This window comes from Vanacampus margaritifer, chromosome 1, assembly GCF_051991255.1.
Source record: "Vanacampus margaritifer isolate UIUO_Vmar chromosome 1, RoL_Vmar_1.0, whole genome shotgun sequence".
Classification (NCBI taxonomy): Eukaryota; Metazoa; Chordata; class Actinopteri; order Syngnathiformes; family Syngnathidae; genus Vanacampus; species Vanacampus margaritifer.
The window spans coordinates 48430813-48457442 of NC_135432.1; the positions used below are offsets into that span (position 1 = coordinate 48430813).

Genomic DNA, 26630 nt, shown 5'->3' on the forward strand with positions numbered 1-26630 from the left:
CTAACTTCATCGCCTCCACCAGAGTCATTTGGGGTCAATGAAATCTAAGAGCTCTATTTTCATATAAAGTACTGTACATGTGTTCTTGTCAGAGAAGTTAGCGCATCCTGATTTTTGTACCAGGGCAAGTGTTTGGGAATTTAGCAGACGGCGCTGTTAGTGACTGAAAGTAGACTAAATCTTATAATGGGGATGGGAATTTTATATGCTGGAGGAGGTCACAATTTTTCATCAGTGCTATTAGGTACATAGGTAGGTTTTTGTTGCAGATTTGGTGTTGGAGTAATCCAAGAGCAATTGAAAGAACAGTAATTAATTGCATTACTTTAATATAACGGGTGGCTAGTAACTGTATCGGGAAACATTTTTAAAGTAACCCCCTGAACCCTGATTATAAGGAAGACTATACAGTTATTCCCATTTTTAAATTAACTTGTTTTTTTGGCATCAGATCTATCCATACATATAGGGTTTTTGTATTGTGCTATGTACAGAACTAACTATGCAGAGCGGGTCATTATGCGTGGAAATCACCTGTAGCTGTAAGTCCATGCACCTTTCTTTTTCTTCTTGGTCATAGGCTCCTGTGTTGTCTCATCACTGGGCCTTTTCTACGTTGCAAAGAAACTTTACAAATATGACAGTTTTTTTACCCATTTTGCTAACTTGTCGATTAGCATCAGCGCTACGCGACTGAGATAATTAGCATCTTGACATGCGTTAAGAGTCCGTCGTAAACTGAGAGAATCCGGTCACTTTTCAAAATAAAGCCTCGGGCTAATCAATTCACCAGAAGTGCAGGTTTTTTTTTTTTTTTTTTATTCTTTCAACTGTGCGGCCTGGTCCAAAGTGGCCCATGGCCCGGGACTGGTCTGCGGCCCAGTGGTTGGGGACCAATTTTGAAACTCAAATTTTAATGCCCCACTCCCATCATATAGTCCGTCAAAAACTTTAGATTTTTTTCCCCCTGATGTTGTCCCAGGTATTGAGACGGTACAGCCCAAGTTTAAAGTCAATTGGATTAACCATGTAGGACAAAGGGGCAAAAGTATGACCCCTGTAGATGTGCAAAAACTCAAATACTCATAGCTCATTTCTTGTTCATTTTAGGGTATGGTTACCAAAGCCTTTTTTGTTCATCTTGGGGGCTACATGTGCCACCCAATTTTTGTAGCCGTAGGTCAAAAGTAGCAGGACAGGGCTCTGTAAACCCATGTAGATGGTGCTACAGACACATGTTTTAGTACTCATGTATGACTTTAAAATATCAAATTTTTTGCCGGGCCCGGTGTGTGTGTAAATTTTGGTGAGTTTTCGTTCACGTTTAATCTCTCAAACATCAGATCGTTTGCGGAGAATAAGAATTCCTACAAAAAACATAGGACCTCAGAGCGGCACTGCTCGGGCCCTCATTATATAGTAAAGGTGAAGCCATGTACTTCCCAACATTCTTTGCAGCGTTCTTTGCAAATTGTAAAGCACCAACTTAGACGTTGCTTTTTGTTGCGTTTCTCTCACTTTGTTCTGTGTGTCTGTGACGTCTATAAAGATGACAGAGTAAAGGAACAAAGAAAGACAGAGTTTTTCCAACAAAAGGGCAAAAAGGACATTTTTGAAGCTTGAAAGTTAGCTCACGTAAAGCAGTCAGCGTCGTCAGTGGATTGACTAGGTTTAAGTTGTTTCCCATTGCAACTCCGGACTGAATGTGTTTTCTGTTATCGCTTGTGGGAATAAAGCGACTGAAGAGCATCAGCGAATGTATCATCCTTTAACCACGTATGAAGGCACTACTATAAATTTCAAAAATTGCATAAAAAAGAGCCACACAATTTCACTTAAATCTTGGCACTGATCTCTTCTTTTTAGGAAAATCCTTACCTAATATGTTCCAATTGAGAACTTAGTCTAGGAGAGAGGCGTATTGAATATAAATGAATATGCAGACGCTCCCCACCTTACGAACGAGTTACGTTCCGGACGATCGTTCGTAAGGTGAATTTGTTCGTAAGTTGCTTCAGTGCTATATTTTGTATTATAATTTATGTTTAAAGCCTATATAAGTATATTGAAGGTTTATATAAGTATTTTTAAGGCTTGTACAAGTAACCTGCATTGGTTTGTACTGAAAAAAACTTTTAATAAAATGGAGAGAATACGTACAGTATTGTACTGTACTACGTATGTTAGAGAGAGAGAGCGAGAGACACACACAGTATGTACATGTACGTAATAAGATAAATAAAATGAAGTTTAACTTACTTTTGGAACATGTACTCGATGCTTAAGGAGATGATGGAGGAGGAGGAAGAGGAGGATTTTATATCATGAGAGATTCTTCGTCATCGCTGGAATCGGCTTCAAAAGTTATTTCCTCCTTCATGGGGACCGGCGTTTCTTCCTCCTCCTCCTCGACACGTTGCTGAGCCTCCAATGAGCTCTCACAGCGCCAAGCGTCGGTATTAGCGGCGGAAAGAAGCACTACGCGCAATACAAAATCTAACTTACAGCATCTCTTTCCGAACATTTTTCGACATACTGTGTATAATAATAGCATAATGTTCGTATGTACCGTTGTTCGTAACTCGAATGTTCGTAAGTAGGGGAGCGTCTGTAATGTCACTCTCCAAGCATGCCAGATAAGGATATAACGATAAGGATATTTTCCAAATTAAAGTCCAACCTGGGATGCGTGTTAAATATTTCAGCATCTCGGTTTACGATGACATTCCGTTCCTTTGGCAGTGACATAACCTCAATTTGCAGCATCTGTGCTCGTTTATGGTGCGCATACTAATATGTGCATGATCTTAAAGTGACAGCCACTGTTGTCAAACAAAGACGTGACTTCAAATGAGGTAAGAAAAACTCCACCCCTCCCCAAAGAAACTGTGGAGTCTGCGGGTCCGCACACTCTACTATAGGGAAGATAAAAGCTGATAGATGCGGTCAGAATAAAACAGTCAGGGCTCTTCGTTCTCATCTGGGCATTGGTGCAGCATGCATGATGTAGAAAAACCTTTTTAACCCATTCTAAATAAATCGTAGGCACCTGCTGGGGTATACTTTCTGTCAGCCATGTTTCAGTCCTAAATAATCTGTATTTGAATCCTACAGTAGTTTTTTCCACCAAGGATCCCCTTTGATTTAGCTTCAGGTCCCAAAGGATTTTTGCATGATTAACGGTTTGAACGAGTTTAGTTCGTAATTGTCTAATTATTACCTTTGTAGATTTGGGAAGCATTTTTTGCCCTGTCTCTATTGCATTCATATACTATGCTGTATCTTGTATCTATCTATATCTATTATATATCATACTTAATTGTTTAATGGCTATTTGTTGTTGTAATTATTAATTATTACAACAATAGCCATTAAGCAATTAAGAATGATATATAATTTTGTGTGTTTACTTGTGTGCAAGCAAATAAATTCTGGTATTGTATTTTACCTCACCCTTGATGATCAGTTAAACTTCAAACCAACGTCACATTTTAAAGTTAGGACAAATACTGGTCGCAAAAGACATTTTGAACATATTCTGAGAAGATCTTTTGAAACATTTTACGAACCCTGACGCGCATGCATTTGTTGCTCAGTGAGATACAGGACACTTTTCATTTATGCATTTAAATTTCCACGTTCTAAAAATTATGCTGACACTGGGAACACCATATATTTTTTATTTAAAAAAAAAAAAAGAAGAAAATTAAGAAATTATGTTGAAATTTTGGAAAACTATTTACAGTAGAAAACTTTAGTAAACTATTTACTCCCTTAGTTTTTAATTTAGCTTAACCCATGCTGCCATAATGCCAGCTTTATTGGTCTGCTTGACATTACTAAGTATGATTTACAGTATATCTACCAAAAATACTCCCTTTAAAAAAATCGCAATCTATTTTTGACATGCAGGGAAAGAAATAACTATTGTGTTGCTATTACATATGCACAATCATACAGTCATTAAAGGTATACTTGACTCATTGAGCCATTTTCAGCAGTAAAAAGGTAATATTTTGTGTATAATTAATGTGATAGCTTCATTATTTTTCATGTACAATTAATACCTTTAAAAACAAATTATTTCACTTGCTGTCGACTGAAGATCACATCAACTGTGCTGAGGAAGTGGGTAATGACCAATCATGGCTCAGTTTGCTGACCAAACCCAGAAATCAGGCGAGCCAGGTCGTTACCTACTTCCTCAGCACAGGTGATGCCATCTTCATTCGACACCAAGGGGAAAAAATAGTTTTTAAAGGTGTTAGTTGTACGAGAAGAATAATGAAGTTATCAAATTCATTCGGGACAAAATATTAGCTTTTCACTGCTGAAAATGGCTCAAAGAGTCAAGTATCCCTTTAATGTCAGATCCTGCAAAACTTTCCCAAAAAATGTGTAATCTTTTTCAGAAATGTAAGCGAAACATTGCTGAAAAGGACATTCACATATATATATTTTTTTATTATGCTCATCTCGAGTCAAAGCAATCAGTGTTGGTCTTCATATCGCTCGTCTTTTGTTTGAGGACTCCAGACTTTGGATTGATGGTGTCAATAATGGCCCCTATGAAATCTCTATTTCTCATCAGTATGTAGATCACAATTCAGCAACACATGCATTTTTATGACAACTGCTCATTTAATACTGTATTATGATCAAATATAGTTTCCAAAAGCATGAACACAAGCGGAATAAACAACATTGACCATTTCTCCTGTTGCTGTTGTTTAATTAAACTAACTGTGTTCTGTTTTCTAGGGGTGGGGAGCAAGTCCCAGGTCAACCTTGAGTTCAGCTCCATGGTGTTACCAGTTACTGACACAGACAAAGAGACTGTCAGGTGGTCTTTAAAATCTCCTGCTGGGACCTCCACTGGATGCACAAGGTTAGTGTCAACATGACAACTTAATACACCGGTTGATTTACAGCCGATTCAACTGTTTAACTCATTCTAACCCAAAAACTTATAAATATGTTTTTTAAAATGATTTTTTAATGCTAGAACATACAGAAGGCTTTGCTACAGCTTCTGATATGAAGAAAACGCTTAAAGCAATGGTAGTTATTACAAAAAACGGCCAGCAGGTGGCAGTAGAGTATAAGAGATCAGCCAGGGCCATGTTGCAACAAGCTCTTTTTCCCAGTGTTTTCAACAGTTCTGTGAATAATGACGACTTAGCTATATTCTAATGCTAATTGCTGCAAAACAGAAACAGATACAAATATACTTTTTTTCCTGATGAAAGTGATTCTAACCTTTATGTTGATAGGTTCCATGTTTTTAGAGCAATGGAACACAATGTTCTGTGGGCCTTGCATAATCAGTCAAAATCCATTAAAACAACTGGGAGGTTAAGGGGGTTGCTTTAGTGAAAATAGCTAGGAGTGAATGAGTTAATAGTTAACAGTGTAAGCTGCTGTTTTTACAATTTTGTATTTCTTATTTAGATGCGACCTGCAAATAATGAGCTTTTATAAGAGTAGTCTTTAGTAGTTTATGTTGTGCCCCTGGCTGTCACTGCATTAAAAATTTATGACACCAAAAATTGCAAACAAAATGCATTCTATGTAAAGGTGTCATTTTAAATTTCTATAAACAATGCAGCAATATATGTATGAAAGAGTATTGGGGCCACAGTATAAAGTGGTGAACGTTAGAAGTCATAATTTTACAGTATGAATGTCAAAATTTTCCACATATTTAAATATCTGCAAAAAAAATTCTTAGCACTTTTATTTAATTAACTTATTTCAAACAAACAAAATAACTGCCATTTCACGCTACTAGTTTTTTATTTCTCAGGAACAACCACAAATCTTCTGATGAGTGTGTTGATGTACCAAAACACTGAAATCTTTACTGTTTGTATAATACTTTGTCAACTTTAACTTGACAAACTCTTCAATGTTCCTCTTAATGTAAATTTACAGTATATTCAGAGATTTTTGGAATAATTATTGCAACTATTCTCACAAATTTTTTGTAGTACAATTATTTATTATAAAATTACTGAAATAATTATTTCAATTATTTAAATTACATTGTCCAACTTAAATTTGTCACGGTGCGGTCACGGTGTGGTCACGGTGCGGTCACGGTGCGGTCACGGTGCGGCGTGGTGTCTGTCGGCGTGTGAGGTGAAGGACCCAAAATGCAGGAGAACCACAGCAGGAGTGCAGGCGAGACTGGCGTGCTTTATTTTACAAACAAACACTAACCAGGGTACTGGTTAGTAATAAAATAAACAAGGAACTGAAAAGGTACAAAAATCAAAATGACAGACAGAACTCCGGGGTTGACCGTGACAAGCGGCAATGATCCCACACGGACTGATCACCACCCGGGAACTAAATACACCCACACTAATTTGGTAACTAGCCACACCTGGGGCCAGGCACAAGTGGCTGAGGGCCCGGATTGGTCAACCCGCGGAAGGGCGGGAACCCACTCAGGGCCCTCAACCAAAGCCAGATCTTCCCAGACATGACAAAATTTCCCTTATTTTGTAATGGGAGCACCTTTAAATGTAATATCCAGCCTTGAGGTCCCAGCAACCCAATACAGTGTTTAATAAGAAGTTAAATTCAAAATGATGTCTCCATCAAACTGTGGATGTAGAATAACACACCCATGGTGTCTGGCATAAAGGCAATCATACTAATTAAAAAAAAAGGGAGAGCACAAATTAAATGACACAGTGGTGGTAAGCAATTGTGCAATCTTTCTTCCAGCTCCAGTAAAGAGGACAGCTCTCCTGACTCCAACCTAACGCTGGAATCGGACTCCAGTGGCGTCTTTCTCTCATTATCCAATCAGAGCCAGGAGGGGGCCGGCTCTGACAGCGACCAACCAATCAGCGGCTCTGACCTAGGCAGCAGCAACACGTCATTGGAGAAGGACGGGGACGATGGATGTTTGAAGGAATGGGGCAGGGAGGAGAGTGCTGAACTCCAGTGGTGCTACCCGTCACTGCTCAGCACCGCCTCTCATGAAGATGAGGGAAATAAGGAATGCAGCGAGGATATTTGCGGCTCGGGTGGGGGGGATGAAGTGAGAGGGAACGATGGGGACGGATGGAAAGATGAAACGGGAGGAGGAATATTTTCATCTTATAAGTCCACAGTGGACCAATCAGACACAAGTCCGTGTGAAGCAATGCAACCGAGAAGAAAAGTTACCATAATGGCAAATGAGCCGCTTCTTCCGCCGTCTCCCTTGAAACAGCCAATCAAACATCTGATTGATCCTTATCATAAGCCAATCAGAAGCTCAGGATTGGACAGTGGTGACATTGATCCGTTTGTCCAACCAGATAGCTTTGTGTATCTTGCTGTGTCAGCTGGTCCCGGCCCCCATGGTGAGATCTCCACAATTACGGATTACTCCACTCAAGACACACAGCAAGAGGCCATGCGCCAACACTTTGACCACAGGAAAACACATTTGGAGCAGTCCAATTTGGAACCCAATGCCAGGCTGTCTCACCTTGCTCCCCGCAAACCAGAAGGAGATTTTTTATGTACTGACAGCTTTGTATACCTAGCTGCTCCAGCTTGCCTACTCTTAGGCCCGGAAGGATCAACATCATACAGTGGCAGGTATGTTGATTTAGTCTTACTCTAAGTCCCACGCCACATCTCTTCTTTTTCTTCTTCTTTTTTTTATATATTTGATGTCCTTTTATCAGGTTGCTACAACATTTTTCAACTTTTTTATTTTTTTATTTTAGTTTTTATTTCTTTTACAATTTTACAACTTTTTCAAGCTATTCTTGTTAGTCAAACATGCCTGGCTTGAAGGATGGCTGGATTTCTTCTAACCCATAAGTGAATAAGCTTTGCTGTGACTGGATCATTGTTATTCTTAATTTGAATATGAAAAATCACTTTCCTCTGTTTGGTAGTTATTGTATCTTATCTTGTGGCAGACATGTTGGGCCTTACTATCAATGTGAAGCAAAATTTACCAAACGGTGACTCACGCCTGACATTGAGCAATTTGAAATACAGTATGACACCAACAGCCTATACAGGCTTTTGAGGACGCACAAAAAGTACATAGGAACAATCGAGTAGCAAGCACTGAAGTGGGTTGATACGGAAAGTTGATGTGGGTGAAAATGAAAATGGGCTGGAGGGTGTATATTGAGGCTTGTTCACCCTCCATTTATTTGACTGTAACCAGCGCAGTACGTACAATACATCGCTCAGCTCCACAGCAAATTCGCCAGTGTTAGATTAACACTGAGAGTAGGGCTGGGCGATAAATCGATTTTTTAAATTAATTCGAGTGTTTTGTTGTGAACGATTAAAAAAACTATAACATCGATGTTTTTTCCCCCCTTTTGTTGCGCCGCACCCGTGGCTTTCGCCCCCATGGGCTTCCGTAGCGTTAGCTCTACCAGTGGTGTCCTCACACACTCCATACGGGAGGAACTCAACAACAGCAAACAAACTCCCGCAAAAAAAAAAACTGTTTACTATGTTACCGTGGAGGAGTCATTTACACAAGGAAGCAAGAAAGGGGCACAATAAGAGCCATCACCAAAGCGGACACGTTGCACCTCGCTAATGATATGGCACCCATGTATACAGTGAGGAAGACTCGATTTCACCACTTGCTGAAAACGGGAGAACCCAGGTATGTGCTACTGCTACCTAGCCGCAAGTATATTTTGCTCAAGTTGCCCCACGCCATTTGTTTAGGCAGTGGTTATTTTGCCGTGATTGTCAACTCAAATGCTAGCGATATTTTTGCTCTGAACGGCTCCAATATTGGTCAATTGCCGTAGCGAAGAAATCTTTAGCCTGCTGTAAATTTGATATTTTATCCTGATTGTTTATAGACATTTACAAGCTTATGTTAATAGCACAAATGTGCACGTTTATGTCGCTGCGTGGTCGCAAAATGTTACGCTATCTCCTCAAGACGGACTCGCCTTGCAAGCACTTACCGGTATGAAAGACAAGCTAACATTCACTCGCCATGCCCGTGACGCTTATCAGCCTCTGCGTCGTCTGCGACATAAAATCCTTATGAAATGTAGTATAGTGGGCTGGTAATGCTGACAACAAGAAAAGTGAAAGGATATCTATAGGATGGGGTGAACTTAGTGAAGTGGACTATTCACGGTGAAATAGCCGATTTACGGCATATCAAGACTTTCTTACTTCGGGGACTGGCCAATCAAATAACGCTAAAAGGAAATTTGCCAGTCATGACAAAACAGCCACCTCAATTTACATAACAGTACTTATACTTGTAAAATCAGCAGACAGTTGGAGGGGATAACAAGCTCAGACCTTGGTTCCTACATTAAAGCCAAAACATGATGTTTATTTGTGCCATGTTGAGGGTCACAAGTAGCACTGTTTAACTTTTAAAACAAAGTTGACAAAAAAGTTTTACTTTTCTACTTTATCAACACATATATTTACGTTTCCAGAAGTATTTGATTCAAGGTAGAAGTTTTGCACATTGATTCCAAGAGAAGAAATATGGTTACTTTTGTTAACTGATCAAATAAAAGCAAAACTTTTTAAGTTATTGGTTTATGTAAATAACAAATAAAATCAAATAATATTAATAAAAAAAATAATATAAAATCGGGGAAAAAATCGTAAATAAAATTTTTAGTTAAAAAATCGGAGATTTTATTTTTAGGCAAAATCGCCCAGCCCTAACTGGGAGTATCAAATCTAAGCACGTCTTCTTTTATTAATTGGACTGCTTATTGCATATTTGATCGAACACTGGAAATTTAACACTGACCGATTTGCCGTGTACATTTTGGAGACAATGACTGCAAGCTTTGCTATTTCATCCTTAGCTACACTATAAATTGCAAATTTAGTTAAGTCTTGTTGTAATACACAAAATATGTATTTTTAATGAACTGTTTTTGTAAGGATTGGTGGCGGCCAGCTGTGTCTCACTCACTGAAAACCAGGAAGTTTATTTTTATCACGTGTTTAATTAAGCTAGAGGTGTAACAAGTCCTCGAGAAATTCAAGTAATTTTTCCTGCCTCAGGAAATCACTTATTTGGTGTGCATGGTCAGGAAGACAAGTCAAGCTAGTTGTTCACACGATGCATTATGGTAGGGCTGGGCGATTAGGGAAAAATACAAATCACATTTATTTTTGGCTGATATTGTCAAGTTCAGTCAACCTAGAGTGACTGTCAGAAAACAGTTTCTGGATACAGACGCTCCCCTACTTACGAACATTCGAGTTATGAACAACGGTACATACGAACATGTCTGCGCGCATGCGCGCATGTCAAAAAATGTTCGGAAAGAGATGCTGTAAGTTAGATTTTGTATTGCGCACCTTTTTCCAAGTACTGTAGTGCTTCTTTCCGCCGCTAATACCGACGCTTGGCGCTGTGAGAGCTCACCCAGCATTGGAGGCTCAGCAACGTGTCGAGGAGGAGGAAGAAGAAGAAACGCCTGTCGCTCATAGATAAAGCCATCGCACTCTTCGAGCAGCAAGACCCAAATATTGAACGTTGCACAAAGGTTGCAAATCAATTGAATGATGCCATACAGTGCTACCGCATCATTTATGATGAAAAAAGAAGAAAACTGTGCAATCGTCGTTAAATCGCTTCTTTCGGCCAGTTTCTAGTAAATCCTCCAAGGAAGATACAGTACTCACCAACCCTCATCTTCTTCTCCTCGACCCTCAACTTCTTCCTACATTTAAGTTACGGAGGAGGAAGTAACTTTTGAAGCCCATTCCAGCGACGACGAAGAACCTCTCATGATATAAAATTCTCCTCTTCCTCCTCCTCCTCTCCTTAAGCATCGAGTACATCTTCCAAAAGTAAGTTAAACTTCATTTTATTTATCTTATTACGTACATGTACATACTGTGTGTGTCTCTTGCTCTCTCTCTCTAACATACGTAGTACAGTACTGTACGTATTCTCTTTAAACATAAATTATAATACAAAATATAGCACTGAAGCAACTTACGAACAAATTCACCTTACGAACGATCGCTCGGAACGTAACTCGTTCGTAAGTTGGGGAGCGTCTGTATAAACGCTATCCTCATTAACTCTAGTAAGTGGAGACGAATATGTCATTCATTCATTCATTTAATGATCATCACATGCAAAATATTGGTGCAATCATTTTGATATTTTCAAAGATTGATGTGGACATACGTAGAAATGTGCACACCACGTGGTTTTTCATATTATCATTTGGGAGTGTTCGCGCATCTTGTGCAAAGGATACCCGGGCTGGGGTGTGTGTTTGTACATAATTTAGTACATCATGTCTTGTACACGGTAAAGCCTCATGCCCATTCATCCCTGCATGTTAAACACTCTTTCATCAACACCTTTGCTGCATTGCACACATTCAAAATATGAATAAGCATCTCTCTCATCTATTTATAGTATTTATTTTATTCCTTACTTTGTTGTTTGTCTTGGGGTTAACTGGGCTAACATGGCACCTCATATTAATATCATATGTGGAAATGTGTGTTGCTATGACGACACTTAAAAAATTGGCGGGTGGTCACTGTTTTTTAACAAGTAGACAGCTGCTTTGAACAACCCCTTTTTCTTTTATCGCTGGTTCCTTAGACCCTAATAATAGAGTTGGCAGAGGCATCTTTTGTTGAATTACAGTTATAATTTTTTAATAAAACATATACAAGTTTCCTCCTGTAAACATCATTAAGTGTATAATTTATACATGTATTTAAGGCAAGTTGTAAAATGTCTGAAGTCCTCTTGTTTATGGTTAACACATTTAATACATCATAAATCATGTGTTAATTTTATTAGTTTTTTTAAGCTTTAGTCACAGTTTTAGTCCAGTTTCAATCACACTTGTTAGTTTTGATCATAATTAGTCAACCACATCCCGTTTTTATTTAGTCAACTTTTAGTCGACTATAAGCCTAGTATTTTAGTAAAAAAAATTTTTTTATTCGTCTAGTTTTAGTCAACAAAAACTGTCAACATTTTAGTCTAGTTTTAGTCAGGAGAATCATTTTGCCCTTGTATATTTTATTTTGTCTACAGATAATTTTGAACATTTCGGATCTTAAACTATTTCACATAAGATTTCCTCTCATCTTTTTGATGAAAAACAACTTCACACACACAATTACAGTATACCAGTACGTGGCTTCTATGGTTCCATGCTACGAACTAGTACGTTAGCCAGCATTAGTTAGTGGTTGGATTAACGTATTGTTGGAACACTATAGCCGTTGTATTAATGTTTGTTTTGTGGAAAACACTACTTCACCTTTATATTTTTTATGCAGGATCGTGAGTGGTTGGCGGCAACAATGAATACACAGAGACTTGATATGCTTTGCTAGAATAACCGAGTCTTTTATTCCCCGCAAACAGCAATCAACATTTTTACTGTGCTAGGATAATCGCACGTTTTATCCCCCGCAAACAGTAATCAACACCTGCGCTGTGCTAGAATGATTATACCTTTTATTCCCCGCAAACAGCAATAATCACAACTCGATTTGCTAGAATCTTTTATTCCCGCAAACAGCAATGAATACACTACAACGTTAAGCAGCATAATATGATCTTCATCAGCACTTACCTTTACACTAGACCGGAGAACCTACGGTCCAGGTAGAACGAGCTGCAAAATGGCTGGGCAATCGTGCGTGTTCCGCAGCTGACTCTGTCCGGACCGTGTGCCGCTCCGTCTTTTATCCGTTAGCGTGGGAAACCGGGCTAGCCAAGCCCTTTCTCAGACACTTTCGAAAGCATGTTTTGCAAAGCAGGGAAAACTGTAGTATAAACAAGGAAGAGTTCCCAGGCTGATCCCGCCTTTTATTTACAAATGGTTGGGCACCTGGATTCGTACAACAGTTCAGGACAACAACATATCCTTATATAAGAGGTTTCATGAGGACATATCAAACCATGTTTTTTTTCCCCTTCAATATTACATTATCAAACAAACACCACCAAACTTTTTGTTTAATTAGGTTTATTGTGTTCTTTTCCAACTAACTTGTGTCTCCCAATTCCTTCCTTCCGACTAAAATCAAACATAAGGTTTTTCTCTGGAAGTGTCCATGTAGCAAGAATGTGTCCATATATACAGTGTATCACGTCTTCTCTTTCTTCCAGGCAAAGCACAGCATGGCCAATAATGTTTTTGTTTTTTTGCCTTGAAAGCCTTGAGGTGGATTCACGGTGAATCCACCTCCTGTTAGTCTCATGTGTTTGTGCATGTTGCACTTGCTAGCTGAAGATTTGAAAGGGTGTGTGTCACTGTGTATCACATTTACAGTGTCACACCAGTGGGGTTTATCCGCCCATTTTTATTCGAATTTTCAAGAAATGCAAAAATATAACTGAATGGAAACGCTAGAAATTCGAAAAAGGACCCAAAATTCGCAAAAGAGTTTTTACACTAGGAGGGGGTGGAATTTGAAGCGTGTCGAAAAAAGGAAAACGCAAATTTTGGCTATGGAAACAGGTTTTGCGAATAAACACTGACAAGACCGGATACACGTCGCACGTTTTTGATCGGACAATACGTCACATGTACGTTTGTAGTCCCAAAGCAATGTCGGACGATAAAGTAAGGTATGTTTGGGGGGGGGAGGGGGCGAAACAGAAATCTTTTTGGAATTAATTAAAGAAGCGAATATTAATGCTATGAAAACAGCAAAGAAATGCTACAGTTTATCAAGAATTACAAAAGCAAACTCATACGACATCATCACACGTCGCAATGGCTTTCTGTTCTTCTTTTTCTTTTAGATTACCGGTACTGGTGGATCACATCTCTATGGTGCAGCGGTGTCAAACATACGGCCAGCAACACGATTTTGTAAAATAAAATAAAAAAGAGTAATGTCAGACCAATTCATCAGCCGGCCACAATTAAAGCAAATAAATTAGTAATTTCAAAACCAATCCTCAGAAGAGCAATGCAACTTGTACACGGAATTGCTCTGGATGTCATTATTTTTACACACAACTTAAAGTTGCAGTTTGTTTAAAAAAATAATAAAAACATAAACCAACATAAATCAAACAAACGTGCTGAATACGACACACATTCAACTACACGTATGACAAGGATTAACGTCCTTATAACTTCATTAACAGCACCACAATGCATTCCGTGAATAATATACAGGTATATGCAAAATAGGTAGATATAGCATGCCCAGAACTCATACGGGCAAAGTGTTGCCGCGTTTCATTTGCATTTGTGTTATTTTTTGGGGACAATAGGGCTGGCTGAAAATCTGCGTATAATTGACAGCAATTGATTTTAAATATTATACCATGATTATACTGATCAGGCCCACTTGGTAATATATTTTCCTCCATATGGCCCCTGAGCTAATATGAGTTTGACACCCCTGTCATGGTGTATACGGAGAGTCCCCTCTCAATATTTGCAAAAGAAGAACAGATGGAAACGTCACAATTGGAAAAGTCGCATGTCCGTTTTGCGCATTTTCAGTAAATTTTCTTAAAAAATTTGAAACAATTGGATGGAAACCTGACTAGAGTCTCAGTGACAGATTAGCAGAGACAGGATTTTACAAAATGATCTAATCTTCTTCTCGTCTTTGTTTGTAAACTAAAATGTCCATAGATTTTTGTTACGTTTTTATTAAGTGAAGTACATTTTCGTCTCGTCTTCATTAGTCAACAAACATGCATACTAATTTTGTTCCATTATTGTTTATTAATGAGGGCTTTAGTCCAGTCTAGTCTAGTTTTCGTTTGGTGAAAAACGTGTGTTGACGAAAATATTTTTGTTTTGTTTTTATTAACAAATTTAATACCAGTTGTAAGTTTTTTCTTTTTAACACATGGATAACTTAGCCTGAGTATCAAGCAGGGAGGTAACAGGTCCCATTTTCTTTGTCATGACCCTAGCCAGGAATTGAACCCACAACCTGCAAGTCTGAGTGTAGGCACTCTACCACTAGACCACTGATCTTAATACCAGTTGTAAAGTAGTGATGAGGTGAAATGTGGAAAGATTTTAGTTAATGAGGACAAAAAAAAAAAATCTGCCTAACATACCCATTGTACTACAGTGTTTGCTGGCGGCCCTGTTATGCTGCTGTTATCAGTCGTCATCATCCATCGGGATTGGCCACAAAAAAGTCAAGTTTTTTTTTTAGCTTACAAAATTTGTTTGATTTAGTTTTATTTACCTATTTATTACACAACATGCCCATCTAAATGGAACCCTTCAAGCACTACTTAGAGCCATGATCTAAATATGCGCCAGTTGCTAAAATAGCAGTAAAGTGTTCCGCTTCACTAACAGTTCCCCAAGTTGGTTGTACAAATACAAATACACATTTCTTTTTGCTCCCTCCACCTCCCCAACCACCCCCACCCACCTCCTTCCCCCCAGGGAGTCAGACTCTGAAAGTTCTGGCTCTGAGCCTGTTGATGAATCTGTATTGGGTTGCGGCTCAGTGGCAGGTGACAGCGACTGGGACTCCGACCTGTCCGACTCGGGTCCAAGTCGCCCGTCCAGAGTTGCAGCAGCAGGGGCTAAAACTGCTGGGTTAGCCCGACCCAAAAGACTGCCAGCAGAACCACGTTGGGACTCATTTGGAGAAACCACAGAACCTGAGGTGCTGGAAGAGCCGTTCATTGAACAAGACCAAAACAGCAATGCAAAGAAGGTTCCTGTTCGACCGTCAAACTTGGACAATCAACCTGCTGCAGCAACAGTGACAACGACCACAGCTGAGCAGTCGACAACAACCAAGAAGGTTACCTGGCAGTTCAAACCAGCCCAGAGGTCAGTCTGCACTGGAAGTAGGAAAGAGAAGGAGAAGGAAATTACATCATTATTGTCAGAGGCCAGGATAACCGAACTTGGCGGATGTGAGGAGCGTCAACCTTCATCTTCATCATCTTTAACATCATCTCCATCATCCTCGTCCTCTGGTTGAACCAAGTGTTTTTTACTGGAGCTTCTGAGAAAAGCTTTCAACACCTAAGCTGAGTTGATTCCAAAAAGGTAGAGAAGTTCTTCAACTTTCTCTGTAGAACATGATTGCTTGAACAATCACAGTCTATTTTTGTCTGTTATCTTTTAATCCTGCAGCTAGCTTTTGCCATTGCCTTCTCTCAACTGCATAAGTGCTAACTAAACGAGTTTACCATACAGTATGGAATTAATTTTAATCAAAAGACTATGAGAGACTGTGAGGAATTACAGCCACTGAAGGTTTATACTGAAAGAAATGCACCGTAAAATGAATGTTATCTTTGGGTAATTTACAGAATACAGGGTTGCACATATTTCCCCATTATTTTCTTTGTATTATGTTGAATGTATTGTACATATATGATTGCAAGAGCAATACACTCCAGAAATCTTTGTATTTCAAAAAAATATCATATACAGCATACGTTTGCAGGCGACCTTTTTTTAGGTCGGACCAATCAGGTGTTAAATAATAATTACAATTAATTCTGTCCTTGCAGAATTACTCACCGTTTCCTTGTTGAATTTGAACAGCAAGAGGTGCTTCGTTCATTTTTATCTGGCAAAGATGTTCATGCTTACCACCTCTCTTCCGAGACGGAAAACAAGATTTTCATTTGTTGCCTTGATTGGTCTAAACAAATGTGCAAAGATGTCGCATTGTCCAATCAGCTCGAAGTATTGTACAGCAAGTTTCTCCTTTCCCGAACGAATCTGCGTAGTGAAGTCCCAGATTGATAATGTGAAGAACTCCCTCGAGTGAATCACAATTGTCAATCTGGCTTGCGAGGTTACAACCACCGGGCAGTAGGCTGCGCAGTTGAAAGAATTTAAAAAACGTACAGGAGTTCCAGTTTATCCAAGGCTAAAAACATTTTATTGTTAAAAATAACCAGATTATCTCTGTTTCAAGTTTCAACCATTTATGACGCATTCTTGACAAATGTAAAAATGCTAAATATCTCGGTTGCCAATGCTAATAGTAAATCCACAAGCTAGCACAATGAGTAAAAATTGACTTGTATGGACCGGTCCACGGCTGAAAAATGGTTGGGGACCACAGATATACATTATATAGCGGTAATGTAATAATTTGGGATGGTCCTTCACCATTAAATGGTTCGAATAGTGGACTGGAAATAGAGAGCTGGAATCCAAAAATCGAACGATGTACTATAACATGATTCCGGACTTTTTAGTGAATATTTTCATTTTTCTTTCCCAAACGCTAACTTTTATGGATGTATTTAACCAACAAACCTTTAAGAATTGAATGAGGTCAAGCTAAAGTGCACAGTGTATTGCAATGTTACTATTATATATATATATATATATATATATATAAATAATAGTAACATTGCAGTGTATTTAACAGTGTGTGACCAATATATTTTTAACAATGAGATAAGAGCTGTATTCTATATGTGATACATGTGCGGACATGGAACATTTTGGAAGGATTTATTAATATTACTTTTAAATATTTTTATTTGACTTTGAAATGTGAATGTATTAATTGAGCCATAGGCTTACAAATCCAAGCTATATTGTATGTAAAAAGTGTTTCTGTACTATATGGTAGTTTATGATAAGTTTAATTTTTTACGAGACAATTGGATACTATTTAAGAATGCAGTTTTACCTTGCAGTTGAGGTTTTGAAATTACTACTAGAGGTAATCTATTAGATCAGGGGTGTCAAACTCATTTTAGTTCAGGGGCCATGCACACACCCAATCTGGTCAAGTAGGCTGGACCAGCATATTTTTGGCCAAGTAACGATAATTTCAAATTTGGGTGCAAATAATTACTAGTACCGGTACATTTGAACATGTGTGTATTATCTTGTTGTTGCAAATCCTGTTTAAAATCCTATGAGTAATTTGAAATGTTTTGCATGTTGTGTAAAACAACTTGATATCATTTAGAAATAAGTTGAAATTCAAGTAGATTTCCTCATTCATGCCATTTTTAAGAACAAAGGATGATGTGCAGCCCCGAAGTGGTGGAAATTGAAAGAATTGAAAGATGTTTACGTTTCCTTTTTGAGTGGCCGGGATGGAAAGGATTAGAAATGAGCTCAAAGTGAATTTTGGGGACAAAATTAGAGAAGAGGACGTAAATAGTTTGGACAGAGTAGGGATAGTGACTCTGTTGGTAAAAGGGTGAAGAGGATGGAGCTTCCAGGTAAGAGAGCAAGAGGAAGACCTGATACGAAGACTGGTAGATGCAGTGAGGGAAGACATGAGCTGCAGGATGCAGAAGATAGACTTTGATGGAAAGCGATGAGGCCCAGTGGCGATCCCCAACGGTCCAAAGTAGAAAGGAAAAGCAGTTTCACCAAGCAAACCTCTTTCAAACTGGGACTGTTGACTGATAGTTTGCAATATTCCGTCTCTTAAAAGATTTCTAGAGGAGGTATTCATTCTCATATAACTCTATCTGTCATAGCGCAAAGTTGGTAGAGCATTTGTATGAAGTTAGGCTTAATTTGCTCATGAAACTTGGCATATTTTCGCCTTCACAAGTGCATCAATATTAAGCATCAAATCCTGAGTAAGTCAATTTCAGAATGGCATTTAAGTGGTCCGTTTTCATTTTAGTGCTTGTCATGCGCTCTCCAGTGGGGAAAATTAGCAACAACAATGACTTTTATTGAAAAACTTCAGCTGTGTTCTATCTCCAATGAACCCTTGACATCTCGTTCTGGCTTGCAGGTCGTTCTTTTGACACCCCTGTACTAGATGATGCTTGAAACGATGGCGTTCGTACCTAGGACAGACAAACCTCATTATTTATCAGTGTTATGAACTTTAGCTCCCATCACTCTTGTCACACCGAATGTAGTTGTGCAAAGTTTTGACTGAAAATGGCAGCATTAACAGCGTAGGATTACTAAAATGTATGAAATGAAATACAATGCCGTTTTTCTCCTCGGAGATGAGCATCATACGATAGGGAATTGATGAATTAGGTTTTGAAGTCAGGAAGCAAACAAGCTTGTACATTATGGCTTTCAAAAGGCTTTTCGTTCAGTCAATCAATCTTGTTTATCACTCAATATAGTGAGACACTGTATTTGTCATAAACTGTTGTCTTTAGACAAAAAAAGCTTTTCTTTCTTTTTTTCCCCCTATTTTATATGAAATGTTTAGTCTCACAAAATGTTTTACCATTGTACTGCCTTGGAAGTCTTAAGACAAAAGGTTTTTAGTAACTGCTTCTCCATTTTCTTTTCATCTCTCTCTGGTTTCCTGAAATCTGATGCTGTTGGCATACAGTCTTGCTGGGTTTGGTGCAGTTATTATTATTACCACATTTCTAACCTTAAAAGGACAGTGTGTAATCTTTAGCGCCATCTAGTGGTGAACTAATAATTCATTTATCTTAAAAAAAAACACTATTGATTTCAATAATATGCAAAATAAAATGTTATAATGTGCATTTAAAAAAGATATAATATTATGTCTAGTAATCGCTAATTATATTACATAGGTGGCGCCGGTCCTTACATGAGGATGACATGTTTCGCCGTCATCTTCCTGCTACAGATACCCGAAGGACAATTTTGCGAACCAATGGGTTGACTGTCGCTTAGCTTCCACATCTGGTCGTCGCTGGGTCCAGTGATTTGGGCTCCCACCGCTTATCTCTCTCTGCTTTGCTCTCAATATTTTTTCCCCAAAACCTTCCCCCGCTAGCCACTCTTGTTAGCCACTCTGGCCTATAGCTCTGAATAACTCCCGCTAGCTGCTCTTAGCTGCTCCAGCTAAATCTGTCTTGCTCGAACTTTCAGCGTCGCTTGCCGGGGATCTCACTGCTGTTGCTTACCGCAGATCGTCGTTCGAACACGCAAAAAAGTGTAGTCTGAGTTACCGTAGTATGCGTGCTTCAAAATGGACGCTCTTTGGCTGCATTCTTTTATATAGCAACATCTAGTGGTGAAATATACACACTGTCCTTTTAAACTAAAGATTTATTTATGCTGTTTAATAGCAACTCACATCCATATGAAAGGGAAAAGATATTTTCTGAAAAGCTTTAAATTGATTTGATTCTGTGATAAGACATTTAACTAGGCCTTCAAATTTTACAAGCATTAATTTTATCATTTTACAATTACAACATCTCATTGACTTAGTAGTCTGAATATGTTAAACAAAAGGTAATACAGTGTGTACAAAATGAATGCCATAGCAAGAGTATTTTTTTTTTTTCCTTCATTTTGTAAAAGAGCTCTTTGAGTGTTTAACTGCTGGCTGATCCTGGCTCAGCCTGATATTATATTATTTAGTACTATAGTATTTTACAGTTTATGTACAGAACCTCTGAAGTCAAATGCCTCTGAAGTGGTAAAATACCGAAATCAACCAATGTCTTTGGGCAAACAGGCTTTAAAGTAGTGATGGAAATTCCGGATCTTGTTAGAGCTTGGCTTGGCACACTAAAAAACTAACAAAAACAAAAAACGCTTTTGGCTCTTCAGATTTTGTTGTTGCATAATTGTTTTAAAAACAAATAAATAAAATCATGCATATATGAATGTAAAAAAAAACGTTTTTTATGTTTTAAAGTTGTATTTATTTATTTGCTCTACATAGTGCTACATCACAAATACAGAAAACCTTAACTATTTCAATTTGAACGTTTTTCTACTGAACTAATGTAAAGTGAAAAAAGACAGAATTACTTGAAAACACACAACATAACAAAATGCTAATTAAAAAAATATATGTACAACCAAAATGTCTGCTTCCAGACAACTTGTCTATAGTTAAGATTGGCAGAACTATTAAGATTGAGGAAAACCAAGTGCCTCAGCTTTGAGGAGCTGATCCGGTTTCTTCTGTCAGAAATTATCTGCCCTGTTCTGGAGAATATTCTCTCAGGAGGGACTGATGGTGCTACATTGCACAGTCTCCATTCAACATCAGCAACAAAAGTTGCATTAGAGACACTGGCACCTTCATTAATATGACTTTTTTCCCTTGCAGATTCCACATTCTGCCTTTGTATTGTCAATAAAGTTTCAAAGAAATGTGTCCAGATATAACTTATTTTCCTGCTGTCTTTCATTTTCTCAGCTATTCCTTTACTTACCAGCGTGTGTGTAATTTCTCTCCCTGCTGTTTCTCTCTCTTCTGTGTGCTATTATCTGCCACCCCTCCCTGCTTAGCGCTACACAGTCAGAGATGATGCCACACATATTTATGTAGTGTGCGGGCATTTTCAATTACAGTATATCAATTTGTTTTGAAGAAATCAGTTAATAAATAATTAATCTTGCCCCTTCCCCCCTTTTTTTTTAATAGTTCAAAAACGGCACTCAATCGTGCTGTTGACATCATTTTCAAGTCCAGAACCAAAAAACATGTGCCAAAGTTTGCTCCATTATTGGGGTCCTTTAATTGATGTTGCTGATCGTAGATGAAGGGGCATCTGTTTGGGATTGTTGGGCCTAAAGAGATTTGAAAACGTCAACCACACCTCCCCCCATACATTAAATTCATCTGGGCATGGTCAGAGACGATTGAGTATTAAGGGGTATGCTTAAGGGGCATCCGGCTGGAATCGATGGGCATAACGTTTGTACATCTGCAAACACATTCTGGTATAATTTTTCCCCTTTATCCCCTTACCCCTGTCCACCCCATCTCTAGAAGTGTCATTACAGGTCAAACCTGTTCACCGGTTTGCACATCCGTCATAATGGATCACTGTATGAGTAGTTGGGAACTTCCCAGCAAACATGTGCAGTTGGGTCATCACTTGGGGTAGGCTTTGGCTGGGCATGGGCTGAGAGTAGGCTTCGTTGTTGGCCCCACTTGAATAGTAGGTAGGCAGTAAATGGGCTAAACGGAATGGGCAATAAGGCCTTGTTTAGACTGGCAGCCCAAATCTGATTTTTAGGCCATTCAGATTGAATGCGGATTACTCTTTTTTTAGTCTGAACAGTCACAAAGCACGTGAAATCCGATTTTTGCGGGACGGATTGAAAGTTTCATATCCGATTTGGACAGGATGCGTATCAGTTCGAAACACTCACAACGGATTTGACTATCCTGACCTCACTCTACACATTCAAAACCAATGGGCCCGCGCTGTCAATATCCGATCGGTTCGCTGCCTGGGTGTTTCCTCGCATGCTCGGAAGTCAAACGCCTTGATGACTCCACTGCCCCGTCGGCTCCTGTCATGCTCAACCGGAAATACAGTGACTGTTTACGTTACTTGCGCTGAAGCCGGTGTCAGTACCAGGTGTGATCGGGCTGCCCGATTGTATCAGGATTGTCTAACGAACACGATACGCTACAGGATTGGACAGAAATTATCCAGGCCAAACATTGGAAAGAAAATATTAAAGATGTGATTTAAATAACAAAATGTATGGACTGAAATTGTAAAAAAAACAAACAAACAAAAAAAACTTAAATAAACCTAAGAATATATACGCAAGATATATTGAATGGATAATAAAATAGATTGAATAAATGATAAATACACAAATTAATTGACTGAGACGTGACAAATATTGTCAGGTTAGATTGTTAATGTGTATTATTAAGACTTTTTGTGATGTATTGTGATTTGTGAACAGCTAAAAAAGAAACTAAGCCCAAATGAATCGTGCATTTCGCTAGCGCTGTTGTACTGACGTCACCGGCAAGCGCGAAGCCGCTTCAATCTATTTTATTATTTCTTGAATCTTAATGTATCCTGCTTTTATATTCTTAGGTTTATTCACGCTTTTACAATTTCAGTCCATACATTTTATTCTTGCAATGACATCTTTAATATTTTCTTTCCAATGCTTTGACGTCAACCGTCTTTTTTTTAATATAATTTTATTGAACAATTGTAAATGGACAATTTCCAGCAAATCCTGTAGCGTGACGTTATCTGTAGGCGACCCCGATACAATCTAGCAGCCCAATCACATCTGGTACCGACACCGATTATGCGCAACCGGAATTAGCGAAATAGTGCCCGGTCATAGTCATAGATATATGGTTATTAAAAAAATGAATTAATAAATAAAATAAAGAAAAATAAAATCAAAACGCTTAACGCACTTGCGAGGAGTGTGAAGTACAGAGCGATAAATAGTGTCCCATGACGTCAAACACTACCCGCGCTAGGCACCGCCTCCGTTCGATGTTGTTGCTACAGCAACCTATCAGATGGGTCAATAATGTGGCTCAGTCTGAACAGGGCCAGATCGGATTTGGACACTTGCACGTGCGCAGTGAGCTGGTTGACAGTCAAAGGCGGGGACCTTGGTGGTCTGACCCCCGGCTTCTGAAGCTAGCTCTGGGGACATGGAATGTCACCACTCTGGCAGGGAAGGAGCCCGAGCTGATGTACGAGGCCAAGAAGGTCCGACTAGATTTAGCCGGACTCGCCTCCACACACAGCTTGGGTTCTGGTACCAATCCTCTCAAGAGGGGTTGGACTCTCTTCCACTCTGAAGTTGCCCACGGTGAGAGGCGCAGAGCAGGTATGGGCATACTTATTGCCCACCGGCTAGGCGCCTGTACGTTGGGGTTTACCCCGGTGGACGAGAGGGTAGCTTCCCTCCGCCTTCGGGAGGGGGGACAGGTCCTGACTGTTGTTTGTGCTTATGCACCGAACAGCAGCTCAGAGTATTCACCCTTTCTGGAGTCCTTGGAGGGTGTGCTGGAGAGAGCTCCCTCTGGAGACTCCCTCGTTCTGCTGGGGGACTTCAACGCTCATGTGGGCAATGACAGTGAGACCTGGAGGCTCTGCTGGGAACGTCTGGCAGAATTCCCTGTCAGAAAGAGTTTCAACACCCACCTCCGGCAGAACTTTTCCTTTGTCCCAGGGGAGGCGAGGACATTGAGTCCGAGTGGACCATGTTCTGCGCCTCCATTGTTGAGGCGGCTGATCGGAACTGTGGCCGTAAGGTCGTTGATGCCTGTTGGCGGCAATCCTCAAACACGCTGGTGGACACCAGCGGTAAGGGATGCCGTCAAGCTAAAGAAGGAGTCCTATTCCTTTTTGGCCTGTGTGACTCTGGAGGCAGCTGACAGGTACCGGCTGGCCAAGCGGAACGCTTCAGCGGTCGCTGAGGCAAAAACTCTGACTTGAGAGGAGTTTGGTGAGGCCATGGAAAACGACTTACGGACGGCTTTGAAGAAATTCTGGTCCACCATCCGGCGTCTCAGGAGAGGAAAGCAGTGCACCATTAACACTGTGTATAGTGGAGATGGGGTGATGCAGACCTCGACTAGGGACGTCGTGAATCGGTGGGGAGAATACTTCAAAGACCTCCTCAATTACACCGACGCCTTCCTTTGATGAAGCAGGGTCTGGGGACTCTGAGGTGGGATCCCCTATCTCCGAGGTCGAACTCACTGAAGTGGTTGGAAAGCTCCTCGGTGGCAAGGCACCGGGGGTGGATGAGATCTGCTCAGAGTTCCTAAAGGCTCTGGATGTTGTGGGGCTGTCATGGTTGACACGCATCTACAACATCGCGTGGACATTGGGAACAGTGACTCTAGATTGGCAGACCGGGGTGGTGGTCCCCCTTTTTAAGACGAGGGACCGGAGGTTGTGTTCCAACTATGGAGGTATCACACTTCTCAGCCTCCCTGGTAAGGTCTATTCAGGGGTGCTGGAGTGGAGGGTCCGTCGGGAAGTCAAATGTCGGAATCAGGACAAGTGTGGTTTTCTATACACTGTGGTAATAATAAGATTTGTTTACCGAATGATGTTAACCAAATGTTTTTTGTTTGTTTTTGGGACAGGACTCGCTGGCAATGTAACTCGAATGTCGACTTAAGTCGGATTTCACGGTTAAAGTCAATATTTACATCAAATCTATCTCTCCAATTTGTTATGAAGCACGCTTCTTTCACGCAGCTATGGTTCCAAACAATCCTCTTGCATGTCTTTGTTTATACTAACATGCACACGCATGCCCCCACGTATGGCGAAAGACACACGCACACACAGCAATAGTGTGTGGCACCATCTGTGTTTGAGATACATGGAATTGTATGGGAAGTTGTGTCAGTAATGTAGGTCTGTCCATCTATTTAAAGCTGATTAATTAGAGTATTTGAAAAAAGGCCACAGAGAGAGAGAGAGATTACTTTTATGAATAGTTAATTCATGTGCCAGTTCTGCACCAAGGGGGTTGTGGGCCGGATGACACATTCTGTTTGTCATCGTCTGTAACTTCACACTCACTGTAAAGAAAAACGATGGGAGGTGGATTTCGGTAGCTTGATTTAAATATCCAGAAAATCTATTGGCCCTGGTTCAGTGTCCACATTGTCCAGAGACGTTTCTATAATCTTCATTGTCCTATACATAAGGATTAACCCTCTATATAAAATCAATCCATTTACCATTTCTTTATTTTATTTACCATCTACCATTCATTTAATTTTCAGCATATCTTAAAGATGATAGTAGATAAAAGAGAATAACTCGCTTAGCTGAGGTCAAAGGTTGAAACAATGAAACATTCTTCAACATGCATTCTTCTTCTCCAAATGAATTAGTTCTCAATGTCATAATTTGTTAGGGTAAGGTCGAAGATACGCAATGTACCGAAGGTCAAATATTTTGTCAGCCAGGCACAACTTAGAACTGGTCTTAAAAAAAAAAAAAAACTTAGGTGTTTTATATTGCCATTCATCTATCCATCACATATCTCATATATCACAGTTGTCATCTCTCAGTCTGTCACAATTTATGCAATGTTTAGCTATTTGTCTTTAACAGCTATACAAGAGGCTTAAGGTGTAATTTTCAACCAATTTCCTATAATCACCAGATACTAGATACTATATGCCCAGTTATGTATCAATTTGTGAAGGCTGGAGTAGCTCTCGACTTACTGTGTCAGGAATGAGATCTTGCCCCAAGATGAGAAGTTCAAGTATAGTATCTTGGGGTCTTGTACAGGAGTGAAGCAGAAAAGTAGAGCAAGAGATGGACGGTCGGATAAAAGCGACGCCAATTGTTGGGTATTCATGTGGCTGTTTCCTGATACTCAAAATTACATACTTTACCCTCCCTCTCAGGAGCATTGCCTGGGGCTGTTTTTTCCTCACCATTTTTCCTTCCCTTCTTTATGTTTTTTTTCATCTGAGAAATCAGGGCACCATTTTGGCAACCTGTCAGGCTTCCCATTCTGTCTCCCTCTGTTGGTCATAGATTTTTCATATCTCTTGGATGGGTTGTAACTATTAAATGACTGGCAAAGCAAAAATTATTCATTTGAATTTGTCAATTCAATCATTGATAGTGTAGAATGAGACAATGTTAAATGTTAAAAAATGCACCCTGGCATACACTGATGAGGTCACATACTTAACAGTGCACAAAATTATAGTCCTGTACATTAAATACGCGGAGGAAAATGATTTCAACCATAAAACTGTGTTTGGTGGCATCATCCAGCTGACACTTAGTAGGATTGGGTATCGGTTTTATCCGATACCGGTGCCGTCTCAGTACTTTTCAAACGGTTTCGGTGTTTAAACGTTTCTCAAATTGGTACCTAAAAAATACAAAACTGCAAATTTTTTTGTCAAAAACAATACCCTTTTATTTGCAGGGTTAAATTAAACATATTATTATAAATAAAGGTGAAAGGAGTCACTTTGGT

General features: G+C 39.5%; 1 protein-coding gene across 2 annotated transcripts in view; it reads left to right on the forward strand.

Annotated features, from left to right (window-relative positions):
• LOC144053093 (uncharacterized) overlaps positions 1–21030 on the forward strand; it is a 28186-nt gene extending 7156 nt beyond the window's left edge. The window contains exons 3-5 of one of the 2 annotated variants that reach the window (XM_077567183.1): positions 4762–4888; positions 6736–7602; positions 15402–21030. In XM_077567183.1, the coding sequence (XP_077423309.1) occupies positions 4762–4888; positions 6736–7602; positions 15402–15951 (1544 nt within the window). In that variant the 3' untranslated portion in view covers positions 15952–21030. The other variant, XM_077567265.1, reaches the window with a different exon arrangement.
• The last annotated feature ends 5600 nt before the right edge of the window (positions 21031–26630 follow it).